This window comes from Tribolium madens, unplaced genomic scaffold (assembly GCF_015345945.1).
Source record: "Tribolium madens isolate multiple individuals breed KSU strain unplaced genomic scaffold, Tmad_KSU_1.1 Scaffold_96;HRSCAF=242;Tcas5.2_LG5, whole genome shotgun sequence".
NCBI classification, from domain to species: domain Eukaryota; kingdom Metazoa; phylum Arthropoda; class Insecta; order Coleoptera; family Tenebrionidae; genus Tribolium; species Tribolium madens.
The window spans coordinates 4282387-4304862 of record NW_025401068.1 but is presented as its reverse complement, the minus strand read 5'-3'; the positions used below and the strand labels follow the sequence as shown (position 1 = coordinate 4304862).

Here is a 22476-nt window from a genome sequence, read left to right as displayed (position 1 = left end):
ATAACATGTCATGAGTTTGCTCAAATGCTAATCAATATGACCAACGCTGAAGAACGCGCTCGACAGTTGGTATCCGAAGCTGAGAAAAAACTGTCTCCCAAGGGTTTTTTCCAGTCACTTTTCGGCTCTAACAGAAACCGCACTGAAGACGCAATCGAATGCTATCAAAAAGCCGGAAATTTATTCAAACTTGCGAAAAACTGGCTCCAGGCGAGCACAGCTTTCCGAATGGCCGGCGATTTGAACTTGGAACAAAACAACCGGTGTGAAGCAGCCAACGATTTTGTTTTTGCAGCCAAATGTTTAGATAAATATGACACAAACGGCGCRGTAAAATTCCTACTAAAAGCTATACAGATTTACACCGACTTGGGCCGGTTTATAATGGCCGCGAAGCTGCACAATAGCATCGGTGAAATTTACGAACAAAATCTGGAACTTGAAAACGCGATTCAACATTACGAGCAAGCGGCTGATTATTACAAAGTCGAGGAGAATTTCATCTCTGCAAAAAAGTGTCTTTTGAAAGTTGCAGAATACGCCTCGTCGGACTTTCACGATTACGACAAAGCCATAAACATATTCCAAGAAGTTGCTTTCTTTGATTTGAAAACTCCAATTTTGCATTACAATGTGAAGGATAGTCTATGTAAAGCCGGTTTGTGTCACTTGTGCGTGGACTCTCTAAACGCAAAACTTGCTCTTGATTCATATTTTGCGAAATACCCCGACTTTCAAAACACCGCACAATTTGAGTTTTTGAAAAAAATCATTGAATGTGTTGAAGAGGCAGACGAGGAGGCGTTTAACAAAGCTATCGTAAACTATGACAACCTTCACCGTTTGGACACTTGGCACACGAAAATTTTGTTAAAAATTAGAAAACAAATAAAAGGACAACCTAATCTCTTATAACAACTTGTTTTATTCAAGAATTTTCCTTGTCAAATTGATCCAACCACTCATTATCATCAAGTGTCCACTTTTTTCTTTCATAACACTCGGTACTTTTCTGCAATGGCTCACCATCAACACAACTAAATACACTTTTGTACAATTTGGGCTTTAAAGACTTCACCATGTAAGGCCCCTCGAGCTCGTATCCCAACTTCCGGTAATAATTCCTTGTCCCGACCCCAGAAATGACCGCGATTTTGTTAGATTTGTGCTCTTTTATCGCAATATCTTCGGCTTTTTCCATCAGGAGAGTGCCATAACCCTGATGCTGGAATTTTTTGACATTACGACCGCTAACGGGAACCACACTTCCATAAACATGGAGTTCACGAACTATTGAACATTCGCCGATGAGTTCGGGACGATAAGTCGTCTCTTGGGAGCATTTGCGCAACCTGAATAACATTTGTATAAAAAATTCATAAACTTAGAGTAATTGTTACCGTAAGAGACCAATTAGAATGTCTTGCTCCGGGTCCTCGTAACTTAAAAACGTCTCCCAACCCCCATTTGCGTAATAATCCCTTCTGATCAATTCAACATCGTTGGGTCGTACTTTTTCGTGTATTTCTGTTATTCCAACTTCGCGAGTTCGAACGTCACGACATTTCAAACCCAAATCTTTCATTCTTTGCAAGGCTAATTCACGAAGGTTTCCATGCTCGACCCCTGAACTAAATTGTTCTAAATTATTTTGGAGCTAACAAATTAACTGCTTTACCTAACAAGAGGCATGGGAATATCGCGTTGGACTCTATACACCCTGGTCCACGGTGGCACCAAAGCCAATACGTTTGCAATCAAATCAACAAGAACTGAAGGAGGATAACTTTTATAACGACCGGTCTTCCACAATTCGTAAAGGCCAGTTCCGCGGATTACCAAAGTGGGATAAATTTTTAAACCATCTGCTCTGAAATTAGGATTTTCGAAAAATTCCTAAAATTTGTGATTAAAAATGATTTTTTTGAAATTTTGCTTACAATAAACTGCTCGATGTCACGCTCCAGATCAACATTTGGCAAATCAGGCATCATGTGTGCTACAACCTTGTAGCCTGCATCTTTTGCCAAATTAAATGTTTCACAGACCGCTTTAACAGTGTGACCACGGTTGGTATCCCTTGCTACGTCTTCATAAACAGACTGAACACCTTGCAACACAAGATTATTTCTCAATTAAAAGTTGATGAAAATATTACCTATTTCAAGTCTTGTGCATCCATATTTCAACATATCAGACAAATGCTTCTGCAGGCAATAATCCGGCCTTGTCTCAATCGTAATCCCAATACACTTAGTGTTAGACCTTTCAGAATATTTAACAGCCTCTTCAACAGAACTACTTTTATGYCCAGACAACGCATCATGCAAATTCCTAATGAAATAATCCCTGTAGTCCTCTGGGAGGCTCATAAACGTGCCCCCCATTACAATAAACTCAACTTTATCCACAGAATGCCCTAATTGTTTCAACTGCTCCACTCTATGTCTGGTTTGTAAATAGGGATCATATCTGGCCCTTATAGCCCTCATTGACGTTGGTTCGTACCCTGTGTAACTCTGAGTTGAATATTCAAAATCAGAATCGGGGCCCCCAGGACAGTAGACACAAATATTGCCAGTCATGTTAATATGGGGGCATCTGTGCGGCTTACACATCACCGCCACAACTGCAATCTGAGAAAACATGAAAAAGGTAAAGCGAAAATAAAAATGCTTACCCCACTCGCAGTCCTGATCGGTTTTGCTAGTAGTTTCGGTACTAAAGTCTTCCGGTAGTTCATCGGGACTGCAGCTATAATGTCAACAAGACGGGGCGAAGTCCCGAGACTATATTTTGAAGAAATTCGGGTTTTTAAAGCGTTGAGATTTACGTCGCGTTTCTCATCTTGAGCTTTTATGAGTAACTGAACGATTTCGGCCACTGTTATCACCTTTTTTTCTTCAACCGTAAGGTGGGAAAATTCTAAAAGGTTTGTTTTTAAGTGATGTTCGATTATGTTTGTAAGTTTTTACCGTTTCGTTTCTTCCCCATCGTGTAAAATGTTAATTCTTATAAAAAATTAATTAAAACGTAATAATTCACGCACATTTGTCTGAGAWAAAAGTGAGGTTATGTAAAAATATCAAATGTCAACGTTGACAATTGATGACAAAATTGCATCAGTAGCGCCGGTTAGCCTATAGAAAAAAAATATTRAATTTTATCATTTGTGATTGTTTTTACATGAATTTCTTTTTTTCTAATTTCAAATGTGTTGTACAATTAAAAAAATATAGATGTGGGACAGTATTTGTTTAATTTTGGGGAGAATTAATTGTTTAAAGTTGTTACAAATCGTGTAGTTGTTCCGCCCATGGCGCTGAAAGCGCTTCCTTTCGTTAGTTCGCGACTTCTCCACGTCCATTTTCTGGCGTACGACTCGAGAACGGAATGTTTTTAGCATTTTTCTCAGTCAGCAAATGGCGTCTGGGTGGAGGTGTACGAAAATTTTCTGCGTAAATCATGAATGAATTGTTTCGCGTAATATAAACATTAATTTTCCGCACGTGAACCGTTGAAAATTTTAGTCGAGAGTGAACGCCAATGAAATGGACGCGATCACCAACAACTGTTAGTGCCCTGTTCTCGAAATATCCCCATCAACAACAGTCCAGACCAAACGTAAACAATGAACGAGGAGATCGACGTAAAGGGCCCTGAGGGCCGGCCTATTTGGCCCCCTTTAGACAACGCGAACGTAAGCCCCATTCCGCCCCAGCACGTCAATATGCCTATCCCCACAACCCCCCAGGGCGCCCCCATTACTCCTGGCGGGCTCGAGTTTGACTTGCCCTTCGAGTTAACACAGCAAGGCTGGAGGAAATTCTGGTCGAAACGGGAGAATCGACCCTATTTTTGGAATAAATTGACGGGGGAAAGTTTGTGGGAGATGCCTATCGCGAAGCCCCAATTTGACCCTATAACGGACCCTTTGGGGATTTGTGCACCGCCTCCGAGTCTTCCTCTACCGACGACACCCTTACCGGTGGCCAAAAGGAGGGCTTCAGAGGACTTAAATGGACCACAAGCGAAGAAGTTTGTACTGGCAGGGCCTTGGGATTTGGACGTTCCAACAAATGTTATTATCTTGGAGAGGAGTCCTTGCAGTTATATGCATTCGCATCCAGAAGTGGAGGCGTACAGGTGCAGTCTTTTGGCCAAATTGAGGCAGTGCTACCAGGAATTGTGCCATTCAAGGGAAGCGATTGATGCGCCCAAAGACTCCTTCAACAGGTGGTTGATGGAAAGAAAAGTCATCGACTCTGGTACATATCTACTCATTCATTAAGATTAATTGAGTTTGACGAAAAATTGCTTTTCATATTGTGTTTAAAAATGAATTTTTGTATTTTCAGGCCACGACCCTCTGCTGCCGAGCAACTGTTACCCCGAAATCTCGTTATCAATGTATAAAGAAATAATGAACGACATCCCCATCAAGCTAGTGAGGCCGAAATTTACCGGCGACGCTCGAAAGCAGTTATCTCGATACGCGGAAGCCGCGAAAAAAATTATGGAATCACGAAATGCCGAAGCTGAAAGCAGAAAAGTCGTCAAATGGAACGTCGACGAAACTTTTCAGTGGCTTAGGAAAACCGTAGGTGCTACATATGACGATTTCCAAGATAGATTAGCGCATTTGAAGCAACAATGTCAGCCGCATTTGACGGAGACGGTAATTATATTTTGTCTTGTGATAAAATACTTCGCATTAATAAACACGCGTTGAATTTCGAATTCAGAAAATACATATTATGTTGCATAAAAGAATGTTTTTTTTTAAGGTGAAGTCTTCAGTGGAGGGCATTTGCCTGAAAATTTATAATTTGTCATGCGAATATGCGAAAAAAGTGCGAGAAAAATCGAATGCGATTTTAAAAGAACATGGAATGGAACTCCCGCCTGTTATTCCGATGACGACGACGAGAAAAGTTTGGTGTTATCCCATTCAATTTGTCATTGGGTGCCCTAGATTGCCTGTCGTTGAATATTTACCAGATAGAGATCAAGCCTTATTAAGATTTCAAGGCGACACTCTTATCATCAACAGCACGCATCTGCAGAAATTAGTAAGTTTATTTACTAGGAAGAATGTATTACATGTTCATTTAATAATACACTTATTTATTTATGAGTTTTTTGCGATCTTTATTGGGTGATAATAGCGTAATGTCTGAAAAATAAGTCACCTGTCTGATTATTATTCACAGCGTTAGCACGAAAATAGATTATTGATTTATTTTTTATTTCAAAATTTATTTTTTAATTGAAGCAGAGAAAACAATTGATCCCTTATTAATAAATTATAACTAAAGTTAGTTCCTTGCATAATTTACAGCCAATATAATACTGTGTAATTAATTTTTGTATTCTAACAATGAAAAATCATTTTATATCAAATCTGACTGTGATCAAAAAGCGATAAGAAATGTAAAAGTCTCAAGTTTGAAAATTAATTAATTTGTCACATAAGAGAATCGATTTTTGTGTCAGAATATTATTAATGCTCCAAACCCGATTTTAGCATTAATTAAACAAGGTTTATGCATACCTTGATAGTTATTTGGAATTACGTAATACGTCATTTATTCAACTAAATTTTTAATTGAAACAAATAATGTTTGTTATTTCTATTAAATTAAATTAAATTTTGTTAAATACATACAGTGTATGTAGCTTAAAGAGATATCAACAACAATAACTTGAAATAAATTAAATAAAACAGTATTAATTAATTATCTGTATTAAGTAAAAAAAAATATTGTTTTTCGTGTACTTAATAGAAATTGATAACATTGTTTAACCCAAAATAATTAAGAAAAGTGGGACTTTTGTTAGCAATACCTTTGGCGTGTTTATTCCACGAGGTGGAATAAAGCGTCCGATTTACACCCAAACAAGCTGAATACAACATTTTATTCTTCGAATTAGACTCAACAAGGCTTCAAATTGCTTTAAATATGTTAATAATAATCTGACGTTTCGTATTGAGAAGTACCAAACAGTTGTCAAAACTTTCTTACACGGATAACTTTGCTAATAGGAACAAGACAGTTTCTATTTTTAAAATAATAATTTTCATAATTGAAATACAGTTGCGGAATTAAAATTTCAGGCAATATTGTCATTTTTACAACCTAAACTCTAAAACAAGCTTTACATTAATAACGTCATTTTTTATGTCAGTTTGACTTAAAAATAGAGTAACTGACAGAAAAGTTTAATTGTCAAATGTCAGTCATGATGACAGTAAAAGGTAGTTTACAGTGAACTTTTTGCAGTGACAGAAAAATACTGCCCGAAATTTTAATTCCGTATCTGTACAGGGTGCTGCATTTTGGATGTCCGAATAGGGAATCTCCGAAACTAAGATGTTTAGCCAAAAACGAGTGATACATTCTGGGGCTCATTTTTTGAGAAAATAATATTGCTTAAAACCGCATCTCGCTATCGTCTTTTGTTTTCGACTAATAGACAAAAATTGACATTTTAGCGAAATCTAAAAAAATTCATATCTTTGTTATTATAGAAGATACAGATTTGAAACAAATACATTATACAGCCACTTTTTAATGAGGAATTTAATAATGTAGTTAACAATTTTTTTCAGTTATTGGTTTAGCCGTAATAAGATAAACTTGTATTTTTTTTATGAAAATCATAGGCGGCTATGGCAATGTTGAAAAGCTTATTTTTTTTCTGATCTAAAAAATATAACAGAATATTTTTTTATAATTATACTTAAAAAATGAAATACATATTTTGTTTGATAATAGTTGGCCATGGAAAAACTATTTTTCTCCAAATGTGTAAATAATAATCAATAAGACTTTTGTGAACTGTAAAATAGATGAAAAAATAGATAAAATTATAAAAATTTAAAAAATACTATACGGTAGAAATATTGAACAAATATTCGAGCGCCTCAGAACAAAATTATTACATATTTTAAAGAAATCCAAAAATAGGAAAAACAAATGTGTCAACAGTCAACACAATTAGAAAAAACATTTTTTTGATGGTCTAATGGAGGTAAGATAACGTTCCACATAGACGGAATTTGGTTATTTGAATAGTCATATCGTCATTTTTGTGTCATATAAAATATATTTTATTGAAGAATTAAAGCGGCTTTTTTTACAACACTCTATGTATCACTAGAAGTTACCATTGGGTAATGTTAGCTTATTTAAAAACAAAGAAATGTTATTAATCGCCAATAAGTTGATTTACGACTTATTTTGCATTTTTTTCATTATTTAGTACTTAGAAAACTTTTTCATTAGTGACACTGGTTGAATAATATAGTTTAAATCCTTTTAGTTGAAGATGCAACATTTTTTCATGGCCAACTGCGAACAAAAATCAAAGATAATTTTTTGCTAAAAATGTATTGCAATAATTTGTTACAAATATATATTTTTAGATAAGAAAAAAAAACAAGCTTTTTGAATATGACATAATCATCTATGATTCCCATTTAAAAAAATACAAATTTATTTTATTACGACAAAACAAACAACTGAAAAAAATTGTTAACTACATTATTAAATTCTACGTAAAAAAGTCTTCATTTCAAATCTGTGTCTTCTATAATAACGAAGATATAATTTTTTTTAGATTTCGCTGAAATGTAAATTTTTGTCTATAAGTCGAAAACAAAAGACGATAGCTGGATGCGGTTTTAACCAATATTATTTTCTCAAAAAATGAGCCCCAGAATGTATTAGTCGTTTTTGGCTAAACCTCTTAGTTTCGGAGATTCCCTATTCGGACATCCAAAATGCAGCACCCTGTACACTAAAAAAGTACGTGTTCAACGCGTAAGAAAAGTGAGTTTTCTTTACTTGTTAAACAACCTACTATTGTTCTCTCTAGAAGTAAACAGAATTTTTACAGTCTTTAAAATAGGGAGTATTTCAATTGTTTTTTATGAATTGCTTTGGAGAACCAAATTTTCAATTTCTTGGAATAGAATTTTTTTTCTTATTTGTTATTGTTATTTTTCGACAAACTCACTCTATTATTATTTTACTGCATCGGCTTATGAGTGACCCTTTTAGGAGCACCTCTACCGCCACAGCTGCTTCGACGACCGCAAATTCGAGTTATTCATCCCCCGAGTGTGGGTAATGCTCAAACGCTACTCCACCTTCCTTGGCGTAAATCCCTCATCCAACAACGCCAATTCCGACGTTCACGAGACTCAAGCGTCATTACCCGTCACCGTCTTCGAATGTCTAAATCGAACTTTCGGCGTCACATTCGAATGCTTTGCCTCACCTTTAAACTGTTACTTTAAACAATATTGTTCTGCTTTCGCCGATTGTGATTCTTACTTCGGAAGCAGAGGGTACGATGTTGATTTTCCCTATAGCGTTTTACCTCTCAGATTGTAGACCCTTTCTACAATTGAAGGCTGTCTCGGGCTCTTTCGAAGTGCACCCCCCTTATTGCGAGGAGTTGATGGAGGCCGCAGTCAACCACATGGAGAGGCTGCTCAGCGAGAGTCCCGAGCCTTTGAGCTTCATCGTACTTATGCCGGATTATAGGGAGCCAACGCCTAATGCATTGCTGCGAATTGAGGCGAGCCAGTTTAAAAGGAAGCAAGTCACAATACCGGCGTATGAGCATGAGTTTAGGCACGGTTTCCAACATGTTTTAAACAGGTTTTTTCTTTTTTGTGATTATTTGAGTCGAAATATTTTTATTTTATTTTGTAGGTCTGAATTGAATGTTAGATCGGCCCATGGGACAGTTATTGTGTGGCTGCAAAATGCCACAGGTTATCAACGATGGGAACCAACGGAAGAAAGGGTGCAATCGGTCTTGGAAGCGTTCCGGCCGGGCCGAGAACGCGAACGTGACCGACAAGAACTTCTAAGTCCAACGAGACAAGGAAGCGCTTCGGATAATAAAGACGTTTTGGTCCAGTGAGATTGTATAGAACTTGACTGCAATATTTTTTTGTATAGTTTAGAAGCATTTATATTTTTTATATTAAAAGAAAGCTTTTATTTATACCTAATTCGTACTTTATTCAAATTTTTATCACTATTTATGATGTACATTATCAAATGTCACTTATGTAAAAAGTACCTGATATTGCAATTAGGTCATCGCGAAATAGAAACGTTTGAAATCCGTTTCTTAAACACTCTGTACATATAGATTATGTAGGTTTAAAATGATTTTGATAAGTTTATAACAAATTGCTTTGTATATGGCGCTGGTACATTTGTTGTCTAATTTTATGCTTGTTTTCGATTTAAATATTTAATAGCAACTCTGAGACTTGGATATGTATTTACCAATAGATTACATTTGTACATGGTTTTTCAGCTTAACAAAACGTTTTATTTGAGGTTTCATAATTAAATTTTTTGAACCAGGGTTTGAGTTTTTTTTAATGCGCATTATTTAAAAATACAACCTTACATCATATTTCCGCCCATTTTTACACACCAATGGACACACTACGGCCTCCTAGATTAACAAACAGACAGAGTTTCTTTGTTAATCTAGGAGGCTATGGAGACATAACTAAGGTGTGCTAGAGCGCAGCACAAATGCAAAACTATAATGGTAATACAGATTCCTATTTTTGGTAATAAGACTTTTATCAATTATGAATTAGAGGTCGCTTAATGGATAGAAATCAATGATAAATAATTTTTTCAAATAATAACGCACTTTTAGTTTAAAAATAAAATTGTTGAACTAAAAAAATGTTTTGTAATCTTTATAATTAGTAGATTGTTTAGTAAGTATATAAAAGTAGAATTTTCCTAAGAAAGAAATTTCATCTCAAAGATCGATGGAATATGACGGGTCACTGAAGTACAAAATTTGAATTAATTATCTCTCAAGATTTTTTTTTTAAGCAAATGTGTAATGATAAATAAATAAATCAAGTTTTTATATTAGAGCATGAGGACGTATTTAGGCTATTTGACAATTTTACATGTTTTATTCAGCTGCGACTTAATAGTACAGACCTAGTGAACAAATACTTTGCAAATTTATGATAATATTCCGAAAAAGAGAAATTAATGGAATGTGGGTAATAATAAATTAAAATGTGTCGATAGTTTTAGACTTTATAAAATTATTATACCTTCACTAAGATGTATTTCCTTATTTACAATTGTTTATCAAGAGTTTTCTGTTTACAAACAATAAATTAACGTTTTTACAGTTATTTCATTATTCTTCTAAAATTCTGAATATAATTAACTTGATGTATAAACAACAGTATGAAATCCTTTTCAACATGATGATGCTTTTGAACTTTAGTTTTATTCTTGTCTGAAGTTTTATAATAGAAGACGCATTTTAAACTCTCATGTGCGTAAAATATTCAAATTATGTTTATTATATCTAATATGCCAACAAAAAATAGTTATGCAGATGGTAGTTCTCAATGTTACCTGCTGGTCAACCTTTTATCAAGTTTTAAATAACTAAATATAAATACTCGTAATAAATTTAAATATTGTTTTTTTCTGAGATAAACTATTTGATATTCATTTATCTGTAAGAATAAAATATTTGTTCGAATGCAGTACTTTCAAATAATTACGTGAATTTAGTGTAAATGATTGAGAATCCCTTACATTAGATACCATTTGAGAAAGTAAATTTAGCAAAGAAAAGCAAACAGATATTGTAAGCGCAACCTCGACCGTAATGCAGATAATTTGATTACATCTTATAATTACATTACAATCTCATTCATATAAACAGACAAGATCATAACGTGATTTCCACAAATCTCCCAAGCACAAAAATATAATAACAAAAAAAAGTTAAAAAAAATTGAAACCAAAATAAACTGCTCCCAGTAAATGTTTTAGTGATCTACTATTACAAATTTTTAATATGGTGTTAACCTTGTTTACAAAAAATCACCAAAGTGTAATTTAGGTTGCTTTTTTTATTTATTATACAAGACGATAAAGAAATTGTTTACCTATGAGTGAAAAGGTTAAGTTTACGAATGACGAAGTCACGAGTGGACTTTTTTCATGACAATCGTCGTGTATAATATTTCATTTCATTTTGTACTCGCCAGAATTTCTTGAATACAGTAGATAAAAATTACTTTATTTCACAAGACGATAAAAGATTACTTTATCTACTGAAATTAGTAGATAAAAGCACTCCATAACATTGAGTACAAAATAAAAGATAAATTGTAGGTATATCTACTAGCTTATTAAAACACTCATTTGGATAACTTAATAATAAAATATTATTGTTAATAAAAATGACGTTACTTTACCAGGAAAATATGTAAAAATCATTTTATTTTTAACAAAGAAGTACGGGTAAATTTTAAGGATCCAATTAAAAATTGCAAATAAAATAACGAAATAATTAAAACGTGCTTATTTGTAATTTTTAAAATAATACTTATTCATACTTCACCTAGAGTTATTACTGTTTATTTCTGTTGTAAAAAAATGAAAGGCAATTTTAAGCAATTGTGTTTGAATTCTGGCAATAACAGTGTTATTGTTATTATAATCATGTAATTATTTACCAAACTTGCTTAAAACAATTAACGAGGCCCAAGCCGAGCAAACAATACAAGGGGCTTGGACTTGAAAATTATAGAAATCTAAGTTACATGCACTTAAAAATTTTGGTTCTTTAATTATCTTCAACATTCTGATTACATTTATCAATATTTTGAATAGAAATGATCGTTTTTAATTTTTTTAATTATAATTTAAGTTTTTTGCCTCTTGATATTTACGGTCTTTGTCAAAGTAAAGCCCTATTGTTTATTGATCCATTCATTTTTGTTTAATTATATGAAGCTTTAAAACTTTTGCTCGAAAAAATTAATATGCCAGACATTAAGTAATAACTGTAATTAAAACCGATAATCCCGCTACCCATTTGCAATTCGAAATGCTTCCAAAACCGTCATCAGATTTGGTCTATCCGAGCCTGGAGGCTGCGAATCTAACAGACATCCACACACGTGTCGACAGGTCCTCGACCCAACGACCCAGAAACTGAAAACGCACTCTCCGGCGACGATGGCGATACGCACTTTACACCAAATGCAATCCGAGTCAAAGCTCCGCCTCCAGCTCAATAGATCCGTGATTGTCATCACATGTTTATTATTATAATATGTCATGCAGGAGTCCGAAAATACATGTGCGTGCCGAACACCCACAATGCAGGAAACAGGAAGATAGTTGGGTTTTGGTAACTTGGAGGTGCAATGGGTTTCACAACGAAAAAATGACGTTGCGTGATGGATAATTACAGGGGATAAGAGTTTCGAAGAAATGTCTTTCCTAACCGGACAAACAAGTGAATTATTGATGCGGATGAGGGGAAAAGTTTTTGATGTGAATAAAGGTGAAAATTGGTGGATGCGCCAGGATATTGTCAAAAATATCAGGGACAGCTCAGCTGGTGATAAATATTAATTAGGTAAAGGGGAATAAATCACCAAAGTGGAAAAGTTCCTGGTACTGCTTTGGATAAAAACTTGAAAAAAAATTAAATCCACAAATATTAAAATAGAAGATAATACATAAATCTTTAATTTTTATTACCTGGAACAGTAGCAACCAACCAATTATACCCTAAGTAGTAAGTGGCAATTTATTAATTATTCAAATTACTTCAATTTTGATTATAAAATGTTATTTCAACTAGTTAATTGTTAAAACTATTGACGTTTTGAAGTTTATAGTTAGTATTAGTTATAACAAAATTCTAGTTACTCTCGTACTTTTAGTAAAAAAATTGTGTTTTTTAAAAATTTATGCTGGTGCGTGTCTATAAGAGATTTTCTTGCTTATAATATATTTTTGTTTTTTATATACGAATAACATAATACTTTTTATCTTTACAAGCGGATAGATACGAGTAGCTTTTGAATATTGCTTCCTTACAAAAATAAACCAGATTTCTGCAACATTGTTCATTTTCAAGTGTAACTTTATCTCGGACATTAAAACAAGTATTTTTAAAGTATTTAAGTATTTTTTTAAATTGTTAAGGTATTTAAAAATTCAGTTTTTCCTGTAATATTTATTTGATGTATGTTTAATTTGAATCAGTTTTGCACTTGAAAAAGACTACTTTTTAAGTAACTTGATTTCTTTTTTGTGCTTTGCATAATTTTATTTTTTTTCTTAAAAATCGAAAATAATTGCTCTGTGAACTTTACGAGTAAGTTTTTTTAAGAAGACAATTTTGGATAAGTTCTCGTAAGGTAGCAACATTGAAGTTTGGCTCTTTTTCGGACGTTTTTCAATGATTTTTGCTTGCAACACATGGCTTGGTCCAGAAATAAAAATCCATTTTGCGGTGTTTAAAAACTAGGTGTTTTGTTACTTTTTTACGGTGTTCTTGAGATAATTTTGCATGATTTTAGGTGATTCTCAACGGTTTTTTTTTGTGGTCTACAGATATTTGGGTACTTTTGGGGTGCAAATTGGTGCTTTTTGAAGGATATTAGGTCTTTTTCGGTTGTTTACTTTTGGAAAAACAACTAAATTTTTAGGGTTCAGCGTTATTTTTAAGATGCCGAATATACTGGTTCATAAGTAATATTTTACATCCCACTTACTATTGGGGTTTTATTGAAATAAATGTTTTTTAATTGAGATAAATGTTAATGAATTGTAACAATATTTTCGCCTGTAATTATTTTGTTGAGACTACAGATTGCTAAATAAAAAAATGTTGTATTAAACATAAGAAAATACAAAAATGCACAATTTTTAGAAAAAAATATCAAAAATAAAAATGGTTTACTAGTTGTCTTCAGTGACACTAACAATGTAACTTTCTAAAATTTTAAAAATTTCTCAAGATAACTGTTTTGTAGGGACTATGAGTACTTCATCTAAAACTTTTGAAAAATGATAATTTTCTAGTTAAATCTTTAAATTAACATTGTACAAAGTAATCCACAATAAACGAATATGTTGGCAATCCTGACTCTAATTTTTAAAGGTTACCATTGGAGTACGCTCTTGATTAACAACAATTCAACAATCTTGAGGAGTTGTACGTCAAGTATTTGTTAAGCAAAACCATATCGGGTTGCAGTGTTTCAAATTATTAACAAAAATACTTTCAAATCTGTTACCAACAGACACAGTCTTTCTGGATCACTACCGTATATTTTTCTTATAATTTTTTTATGATAATTGCTATGGCAAAAAAACATTTTAACCAATCACCCAAGTTAGTAAAATTTGGCTCTCCACCAATGCCCGCGTGAGTCAAGCCTCCGGGCGCAAATATTTACGTTGTTATTTTTACCGAAAGGTGCGACTATCTAAAATAAAGTTCAATCAAACAACAAAACGAAAAGTGTCCATCTGTGTAACCACGCATCAGAAACGTTGACCCCAACAGCGTGATAAAGTACAACCGAAATAAATCGAGAYACACAAGTCAGTCGACATTATGGACCAAGCATCGTGTTGCATTGCTACGATGTCGAAATATTAAGAGTTCAAAGACCTAAAAATTTCTTTTTATTACTTAGTGATGCACACCCAGTACTGCAACCAAGCCATTGGAAACATTATTATTCGATGGATAAGACGCCGGATGCAAACGATTCGTCTGCACTTGATAAAAGCTTAAGTTTGGATACAACGTTAACACTTAATTAATCTTCAAGTTATAGACGCTTTAATCTCAATCAAAAATAATTACATTTTTTATGGTTTTCCTCTTTTTGGGTAAAAAATTGAATTCCTTGTGGCTCCTCTGCGTGCAGTTGGCGTTAACATCCCTCAGGAATGTTTTTTTGTAATGCGTGATAGATTGAGTTCTGCGGGGTCCTGCTCACATGGCAACCCCCTTCCAACATTATCCTGCGTTTTCTTGTGTTGTTTAAGCCGTGGTATTGATCAGGAAGGACCCTCGAATTTCGGTGAGTTCAATGACACTGCACGTGTAATACTTCTCCACGTGCCCAACCCGGCCATAGCTGCAGCGCTTACCCTAGTTTTGAATGCCGTCAGGGTTCAACCTCCTCGCTTCAAGAGCTTGGTGCATTCACTCTCCTCTGCAGATAGATTCAACGGTTTTATGTTGTCTTTGGAGACCCGAGAGATATTTCATTAATGCCATTGTCTGTTTACACATCCCGTATCACACCAGTGTCAACGAACTTTTTACACTTTATCAATAAAAAGGTGCTTTATCTGCTCTTAAATTAAACTAGAAGAATTATACACACACTTAAAAATGCTTGTTGTACATGAGCGAAGATGGAGAAGCTTAATTTATTCAAGAGATAATTTAATACGACTTTCAATTTCACAAGTGAAATTTTCATTATTTTTTCTATTTATTTGATTATTTATTAAGTAAAGCACTAGTTGGTCCTCTATATCTTAGAATAATTACAATTCAGGCAGTTTAAATATGATAAATAAACGATAAAAACATTACTCCATTGTGAATAATTAAATTTATTTTTAACAATTAACAAAGAATTTAATTATCTATTTTTTTTTATAAAAATGTGATTTTAGTGTAATCAATCAGTTTTTTCTGGAATGTTTGCTTGTTAACGTATCATTTAAGTCACTATGCAAGTTTGTTGAACAAACTCTCTACTTAAAAAACTATATCAAAACATCAAAACTTTAATTTTATTTTGATACAGATGTTCTCTAAGAATAATTTTTGGCATGACTCTTGAATTTATTTTGAAACATTTAATTTTTTAAGTTTTTTGAAGCATTTCCGGGAATTTAATGATGCCTTAAAAATAAAAAATAACTACTAATTAATTTAGTGGATCGTTTTAAAATCTATTTCAAAAGAATGTGCATAAAATAATTGGTATAGAATTTTATTGCAGAAAATAAAAATCTACATAATATAATGGACTGTTATATAAAACAAGACTGAATATTAATCAAATTAGACTTGATTAAAATAAGGAATGTTAGAAACAAATGAAAAAATATTGATTGCTTATTCATACAAAATCTCCTTGCGTCGTTAAATAAATTATCGTTAATGAAATTTTATGTTTAGGGTGGAGAAACTTCTTGCTGAGTGTTCTTAGGTAAGGGACTTGAAACCAGTATCATACACCATAAATCTTTACCCTTTATGTTCTTAGTATAACACACATTACCCCTTATGCTCTTAGTATAACACCACAGGTTTACATAGGAGGGTACAAATTGAGTGTCACAATTATTTTACCACTATTACAATGAACAACAATAAAATTGTATCTATATTAGGTTTATTGTCTAATTTTCAAACCGCAGGTCAAGTTGTAATAAATAACTAATTACCGAAAATGAAAAAACTGCTAGTTTAACAAGTCAAAATTATTGCTAAAATTGATAACTGTAGATGTGCGTTCCACGTCTCTCTTACAAGTAATTACCATCACATAAWTTTTGATTACCGCATAAAAAATACAATTACTGTAACCGCTAATAGGCCTGGTTAAAACTTGCTCAATTTAATTGCAATTTTGTAGGTCAGTGTACACATACAGCTATTAACATTAACAATGATAATAAAAATCCGGCTTTAGGTACCGTAATTTCCAGACTGCATATTTGCACAATGAACTGGTTGTCGTAGAAAGTGCAGTATTTTCTCTTTCTGTTATCTCGAATTTGCAAATGTCGGTCCGGTTGTCGCATCATAACCAGAACAATCAAAGAATACTTGCTAAAGATCAGGTCGTTTGATTTATCCACTCTCAAACCAGCTCGTGATTCCATCGAAACACTCCAAAATTGTGCAACACGTGGATTTCTTTAGATCATTGACCGATGCCGTGCATCTGCGTATAAAATTAAATTCTCCCGAAATTAGAGACTCAGATTTATCACACTCAATCTAATTTTATCCTTAAATGGATTTCATCATGACATATTTTTAGACGTACAAATTTAGCAATTGGTAAGAAGGGGTAAGTTCGAGTGTAATAATACCGGAGCTGAAATCAACCCAAACATCAATTAAGCGAGCTTGCGATGACCTACTTTTTCCCCCTGTCTAATTTAGGTAAAAGGATATTGGATTTTTCCGCCAAAATCAAACATGTTACGTGTAAACAAAGCAAGTGAAAGTGTAAAAAATAACCGAAAATATACCCTCGACGGCCCTTTGATCTAAATTCCGGCGGCCGCGTGTGCCGACTCATCGTGAACCCTTCGACCCAAGGGGATGGAAAAAAAAGGTTTTTACTAAGCTCGCAGGGTAATAATATGCAGAACATCGTAGTGCTGGCTCGAACAATAAAAAGATAGGTATTTTTTTGTACAGTTTGTCACTTTCAAATTAAGTTGGCAACACTGAATAATGTAAAGGCAGAACCACTTGACTGTAATTTATTGTTATAATAAGAAATCTTAAGTTGGAAATACTGACTATCAAACGTCACAGTTTTATAGTCAATTGTCATTCATTAGCGACGGGCAACCGCTGGCTTAGTCGTCACCTGAAACATCCTCAAGTTAGAATAATTACCAATATTTCAGTGTTGCCAATAAATTTTTTATTTTAAACATTCAAACAAAGTTTGAAAAGCGCGAAGTTTGATGACTATTTAGGTACTCAGAAGAATGCTTTAATAACCATATTATATATTTAACGTAATGCATCCACCTTTTGAATTATTCCCTGGGCAAAGGAGCCCTGGTAGTAAAAGTGAGTTTAATCCCTGGATCGCAACGTGGTGGCGTTTATTTCGGGCCACATCACTCTCGCTTTCGGAGGGATGGTCCTGGTGAGGAAGCATAGGATAGGGTAGGGGAGAGCTTTTCGGCGTTATAGGGCAATATAGGGCGTCGCTACCACGTGCGGTCCATCAATGCGAGGTTATTGAACCGCGTTGTTCCCCCATCTGGGGCGACCACTGAACTGCGCAATGAAATTCGGTCGTTGCTTTGGCTTTCTTCTCCTGCTGTGCGACGGCCCTTTACGCAGCTTCCTTCCACCTTTACTAATATATTTTCCGGGATTGATTTTTGTTGCAAGCTTACGTTTTTGCTTTCGTGGAGAAGGAAACCCACGCATTTTAACTTCAGGATAAATATAAGCTACATTTCCAACAAAACTGTTTTCAATGCATTTTGTTTCTAAAATATTTAACTTCAGTTTCTGCATTGAAAATGTGATTAGAAATCAGAAGCAAAAGAATTTGCTACAATTAGCAAGAATAAAATAATACCTATTACAGTTTTTCTACCTTTGTGAGAATGTAATAATAAATAACATGGGCTTGTTTGCAATATCTAATTTTAAGATTGTTACAAAAACATAATCTAACTCTAAGTACACTAAAAATAGTTACAATAATATTAGTTTTAGTAAAATGGGAAACAATTCTGAGATAAGCAACAATAATTGAGATTTAGTACCTACTTACAATAAGGAATTTATAATTTAGTACTGGAAATAAAAAATACATTGTATTTATTACTTAGTAAACAGCAAAATGTTACTTCTGGACCAGGCGCATTAGACATATGCAAAAATCGTTGAAAAACTACCAAAAAAGTGGCTAAAATCTTTTAAAATACTCTAAATAGCAAACCCCCAATAGTACCTCAAGATTTATAGACCACCAAAAAATGGGCATACGAAAAAATAGTTGAAAAACGATTAAAATTAAGCAAAATTACATACCTAAAAAACCTTAGAAAATCCCTTGTTTTTGAACACCCCAAAATGGGGCCGAATTGGGTACTTTTAAAAGGACATGAAATGAGAAAAAGCCGCAATTCTTATTAAAATCCCTCGCTTTTCAACATTCCAAAATGTTTTTTTTTTATTTCTGGACCAGGGCCATTGGGCACATTAAAAAAACAACTAAAAACCATTGAATTTAAAGCCTAAAATGTTATTAATTGAGGTCAGTCTCTCATTTTTTGATACCTCAAAATGGTTTTTCATCTTTAGGTTCGCCACTCCGTACCCTGTATTTTTAATTCCATTCCAACGATTCCAAATGAAAGCGCGTTCTATGGTTCAGAAGTAAAAACGTATTTTGGGGTGCCTAAAACTAGGGTTTTTCTAAGTATTTTAGAGTGCTTCTTGAAGTAATTTTCCTTGATTTTAATCCTTTTTGAATCATTTTTTCGTATGCCCAATTTAAGTATGTATTTATTTTTAATTTTTGTTGAACAATATAGGTAGCTTAAATTTTTAAATAACAGTAAAATAAAACAAAATGGAACGTGATAACAACCAGTGTTAAACATTGAACAATCTCTCGTATTCTTCTCTGACCTACATCTAAATATGTATTGTGTAAATTATTGCATATTTAAATTTTGCAGAAAACAAAGAAGTATTATAAAACACATTAAGAAGAATGTAAAGTTATGTCTATCTTATAATTTTTCCCATTACTGGTGTTTTAGCAACATACAAAGCTTTATGCAATTTGTGTTGTTCGTTACTGACCATTTGTTTCATAATGTTTATTTCAAAACAACAACTATAGGTAAAATCCAAAACACGTACCAATTACAGAATCAACGTTTTATTGCCTCCATATCGTTTTCGTTTGTATTCAAATTGAAAATTCTTATGACATAATGGCTAAGCATTTAAATGTTTCAAAAGTTTTTGAAGAAAGCTTATGTTAATACTAGAATCTTGTGAACAACAATTCGTTGAAAATACAATTTGCATAATAGTTTTATGACGTTATTATCAACAATCTACTCGTAATTGTGTTAACGACTATTCTCTACTATAAGTTTATACCCTGTGACTTTATACCCACAACGAGTCCCATAAAACCGTGAATCTTTTTATATAGCATCTGTTCTAAAAGCGGAAAATCATAAAATCATCTTGTTTATTTTATTTTGCTTTCTTCAACACAATTAAAGTGGAAGTTGGCTCATCAAACAGAAAGACTTTATTTCAAAAATGCTTCCAGTGACTCTAGTCTTGTGATTATGTGGATAGAAGCCCGAGGTCTTTAATATTTATTTATGTCTGTTAAATAAGCTGGGGGTATCTAACCTGCTCTTCAATTAAATTTCATTCTTTTTAATCTTTGTTCATTATTTTCAAATTGTGACTAATGTCCTCCACACGACAAACCACGTGAACAATTAGTCTTATTGCTAGACACAACAATAGTAGTTTAAAACAGGAAATCTTTCTTGATAGGTTGTAAATTTAGTGTGCAACACGGCACGCTGGATGATCACTGATCAAGATCAGAATGTTTGATTGTTGTTTTTATAAATAATCAACAAAGTCGGCGGTTTTTGGCATGACTAAATAATTTGGAATGTCTGGAAATTATGTAAATTTAGCGTATAAGTTTGTGGTTTGATTTGATGAAAAAGCGAGTAAATTGAAGCTAATAAAGATTGACGTATGTGGAAATTCCGTGAAATTTGCACATTGTTACAACGATTTAATGAATATCCAATTTTTCCAATTGATTAATTAATACGAGTAAACTATCATTTTTCCTCAAGTTCAAATTTTTGATTGCTTCGACGAAACTATTAAAAAATATACAATTAAACCATTAAATCCATAATATTTAACGTAATAACGTAAGTAGATTAATTAATTAATTAAAATTGTATTACACATACAGTAAAAACCACTTAATATTTATTTAAAATTTATGTCAATGATTTCTGTTAATTTGAATTGTTTGTTTTGCCAAGAACGACTGTGCTGTAAGCATCTAAACAAAAAAAAACACAGTAATTCAAAAGAAACCTTTTTACCTATACATATTTGTTTAAAACACATTCAATTTGTGTCTATCATACCCCAGACAAGCTAAAAATATTTGAAAGAAAAAAAGAAACGTAGAAAAATATTTTTTTATGGGTAGTAAGAAAGTGTTTATTAAATACAATTCGATTTTTTTCGGTATAAAATGATGAATAATCAGTATTTAATCAATTTTTTTAATAACTTCGTATACTACAGGGTGTTTCACACAACTTTAGGAGGCTTGCGTCTGATGTACGCACCCAAATATACAAGTCACAAAACACTAGATACAAAAAATACTCATTTAATTATTTAATTTTTGGAAACACTTGACAGTAGTTGTCAAAGGAATCACTGCAATTTTTCAGAAACAATTATCCTTTCTTCTATCAAGAGACTTTATGAATATGATTCTAGTTTATCTATCTTAATTACTAACTAACTAAAAACGATGTAATTTTTGAAAGGGTCAACAAACTAGAGAAGATTATCCAATTTTTCAAAGTTTGTAATCGAGTTCGTATCGGAATATGTATTATTGATTCATCTTGCAGGCGCAGGCCTCGTAAAATTATGTGAAACACCATGTATAATATTTTGCACAGTAAAATGAGTTAAAGTAATGATAAGTAAAGCACGCACTGTAATTTATTGTAATTTGTTCAATATAGAATAAGTATACAGTAAAACTTTCAATATGCACAGTAAAAATAAATAAACGTTCAGTAGGTAATTCTAATCAAAATTTATGGAACATATTCATTTTTCGTCTTGGTTACATTCATTATTCTTCTGAGCAATTGCAATCATTCTATAATTTTTGGTACTTAGCATATAGGTACCGATTGAATAAAAAGTATGGAACCAAGCATTTTTTGTATAATAGTTATTTATTCCAAGAGTTTGAAAGTAAATCTGACGCTTTATGTCACGAGTGGATTTTTAAATCATTAGTGTTAACGAGTGGTTTATCATCCACGAGGTGGAATAAATGAACCGATTTACACGAAGACGAATTGGATATAACATTTTATTCTTCGAATTAGACTCAACAAGGCTTAAAATTGCTTTAAATCAGTTAAAAATAATCTGACGTTTTGTATTGTGAAATACCAAAAGGTTGTCAAAACTTTCTTACAGAGGAGAAAAACCGTAAATTTTGACAATCTCGAGGAATAAAATAAATTAATTTACGAAAAAAATTATTAGGTAATACAGTGTAAACTACTATAAAGTGATCCACAATGACTGAATATGTTTGCAATCCTGACCCCGATTTTTAAAGCTTACCATTAGAGTACGCTTTTGATTAAGAACAACTCAACAATCTTGTGGGGTTGTACGTCAAGTATTTGTCAAGCAAAATCGTATTCGGTTGCAGTATTTCAAATTATTATATTTTCAAATCTGTTGCCAACAGACTCAGTCTTTGTGGATCACTTCGTATAAAAACGAGATCGTTTTTCAAGAATAAAATTTTTTGAAATTCCTTTTAGTTTGTCAATGGGACACATTGTTTTCTACTGTGCATTTATTATTGTCGCCTTGTTTTTTATTTTGTCAATGAGTGAGTTATATTACTGTGTGGATATTATTTTCACTAAACAAAAATACTTGACGTTTAAATAATATACTGTGCATTTAATTTCTTCCTTTTTTAAATTTCTTTAGAAAATTTTAGAAAACTTTACCACCTTAAACCAGGTGAAAATCTGTAAAGTATGCCGCAATAAAACA

At 33.0% G+C, this 22476-nt stretch overlaps 3 protein-coding genes across 3 annotated transcripts; 2 read left to right on the top strand and 1 right to left on the bottom strand.

The window, feature by feature from the left end:
• Positions 1-36: 36 nt before the first annotated feature.
• Positions 37-915, top strand: LOC123013900 (alpha-soluble NSF attachment protein-like). Its single transcript, XM_044412760.1, has one exon. It carries the CDS (start codon positions 37-39, stop codon positions 913-915), a length of 879 nt encoding a protein of 292 aa, XP_044268695.1.
• Positions 891-3097, bottom strand: LOC123013264 (elongator complex protein 3). Its single transcript, XM_044411692.1, has 7 exons — positions 2976-3097; positions 2681-2925; positions 2159-2636; positions 1941-2110; positions 1679-1896; positions 1401-1631; positions 891-1352 (listed from the first exon to the last, which is right to left on the bottom strand). Exons 1-7 carry the CDS (start codon positions 2992-2994, stop codon positions 929-931), a joined length of 1785 nt encoding a protein of 594 aa, XP_044267627.1. The 5' UTR covers positions 2995-3097; the 3' UTR covers positions 891-928.
• Positions 3098-3374: 277 nt separating this feature from the next.
• Positions 3375-9395, top strand: LOC123013263 (mRNA (2'-O-methyladenosine-N(6)-)-methyltransferase). The gene is made up of 6 exons (XM_044411691.1): positions 3375-4268; positions 4359-4678; positions 4788-5072; positions 8067-8356; positions 8403-8672; positions 8727-9395. The coding sequence occupies exons 1-6, from the start codon at positions 3632-3634 to the stop codon at positions 8938-8940; spliced, it is 2016 nt and encodes a 671-aa protein (XP_044267626.1). The 5' UTR covers positions 3375-3631; the 3' UTR covers positions 8941-9395.
• Positions 9396-22476: the final 13081 nt, after the last annotated feature.

Bases quoted from the DNA above. Each gene is read 5' to 3' on its own strand.
- LOC123013263 (XM_044411691.1), top strand. From the start codon at position 3,632: ATGAACGAGGAGATCGACGTAAAGGGCCCTGAGGGCCGGCCTATTTGG. The intron at 4,679-4,787 runs GTAATTATATTT...TTTTTTTTTAAG, and splicing joins AGCCGCATTTGACGGAGACG to GTGAAGTCTTCAGTGGAGGG. The intron at 5,073-8,066 runs GTAAGTTTATTT...TGACCCTTTTAG, and splicing joins GCACGCATCTGCAGAAATTA to GAGCACCTCTACCGCCACAG.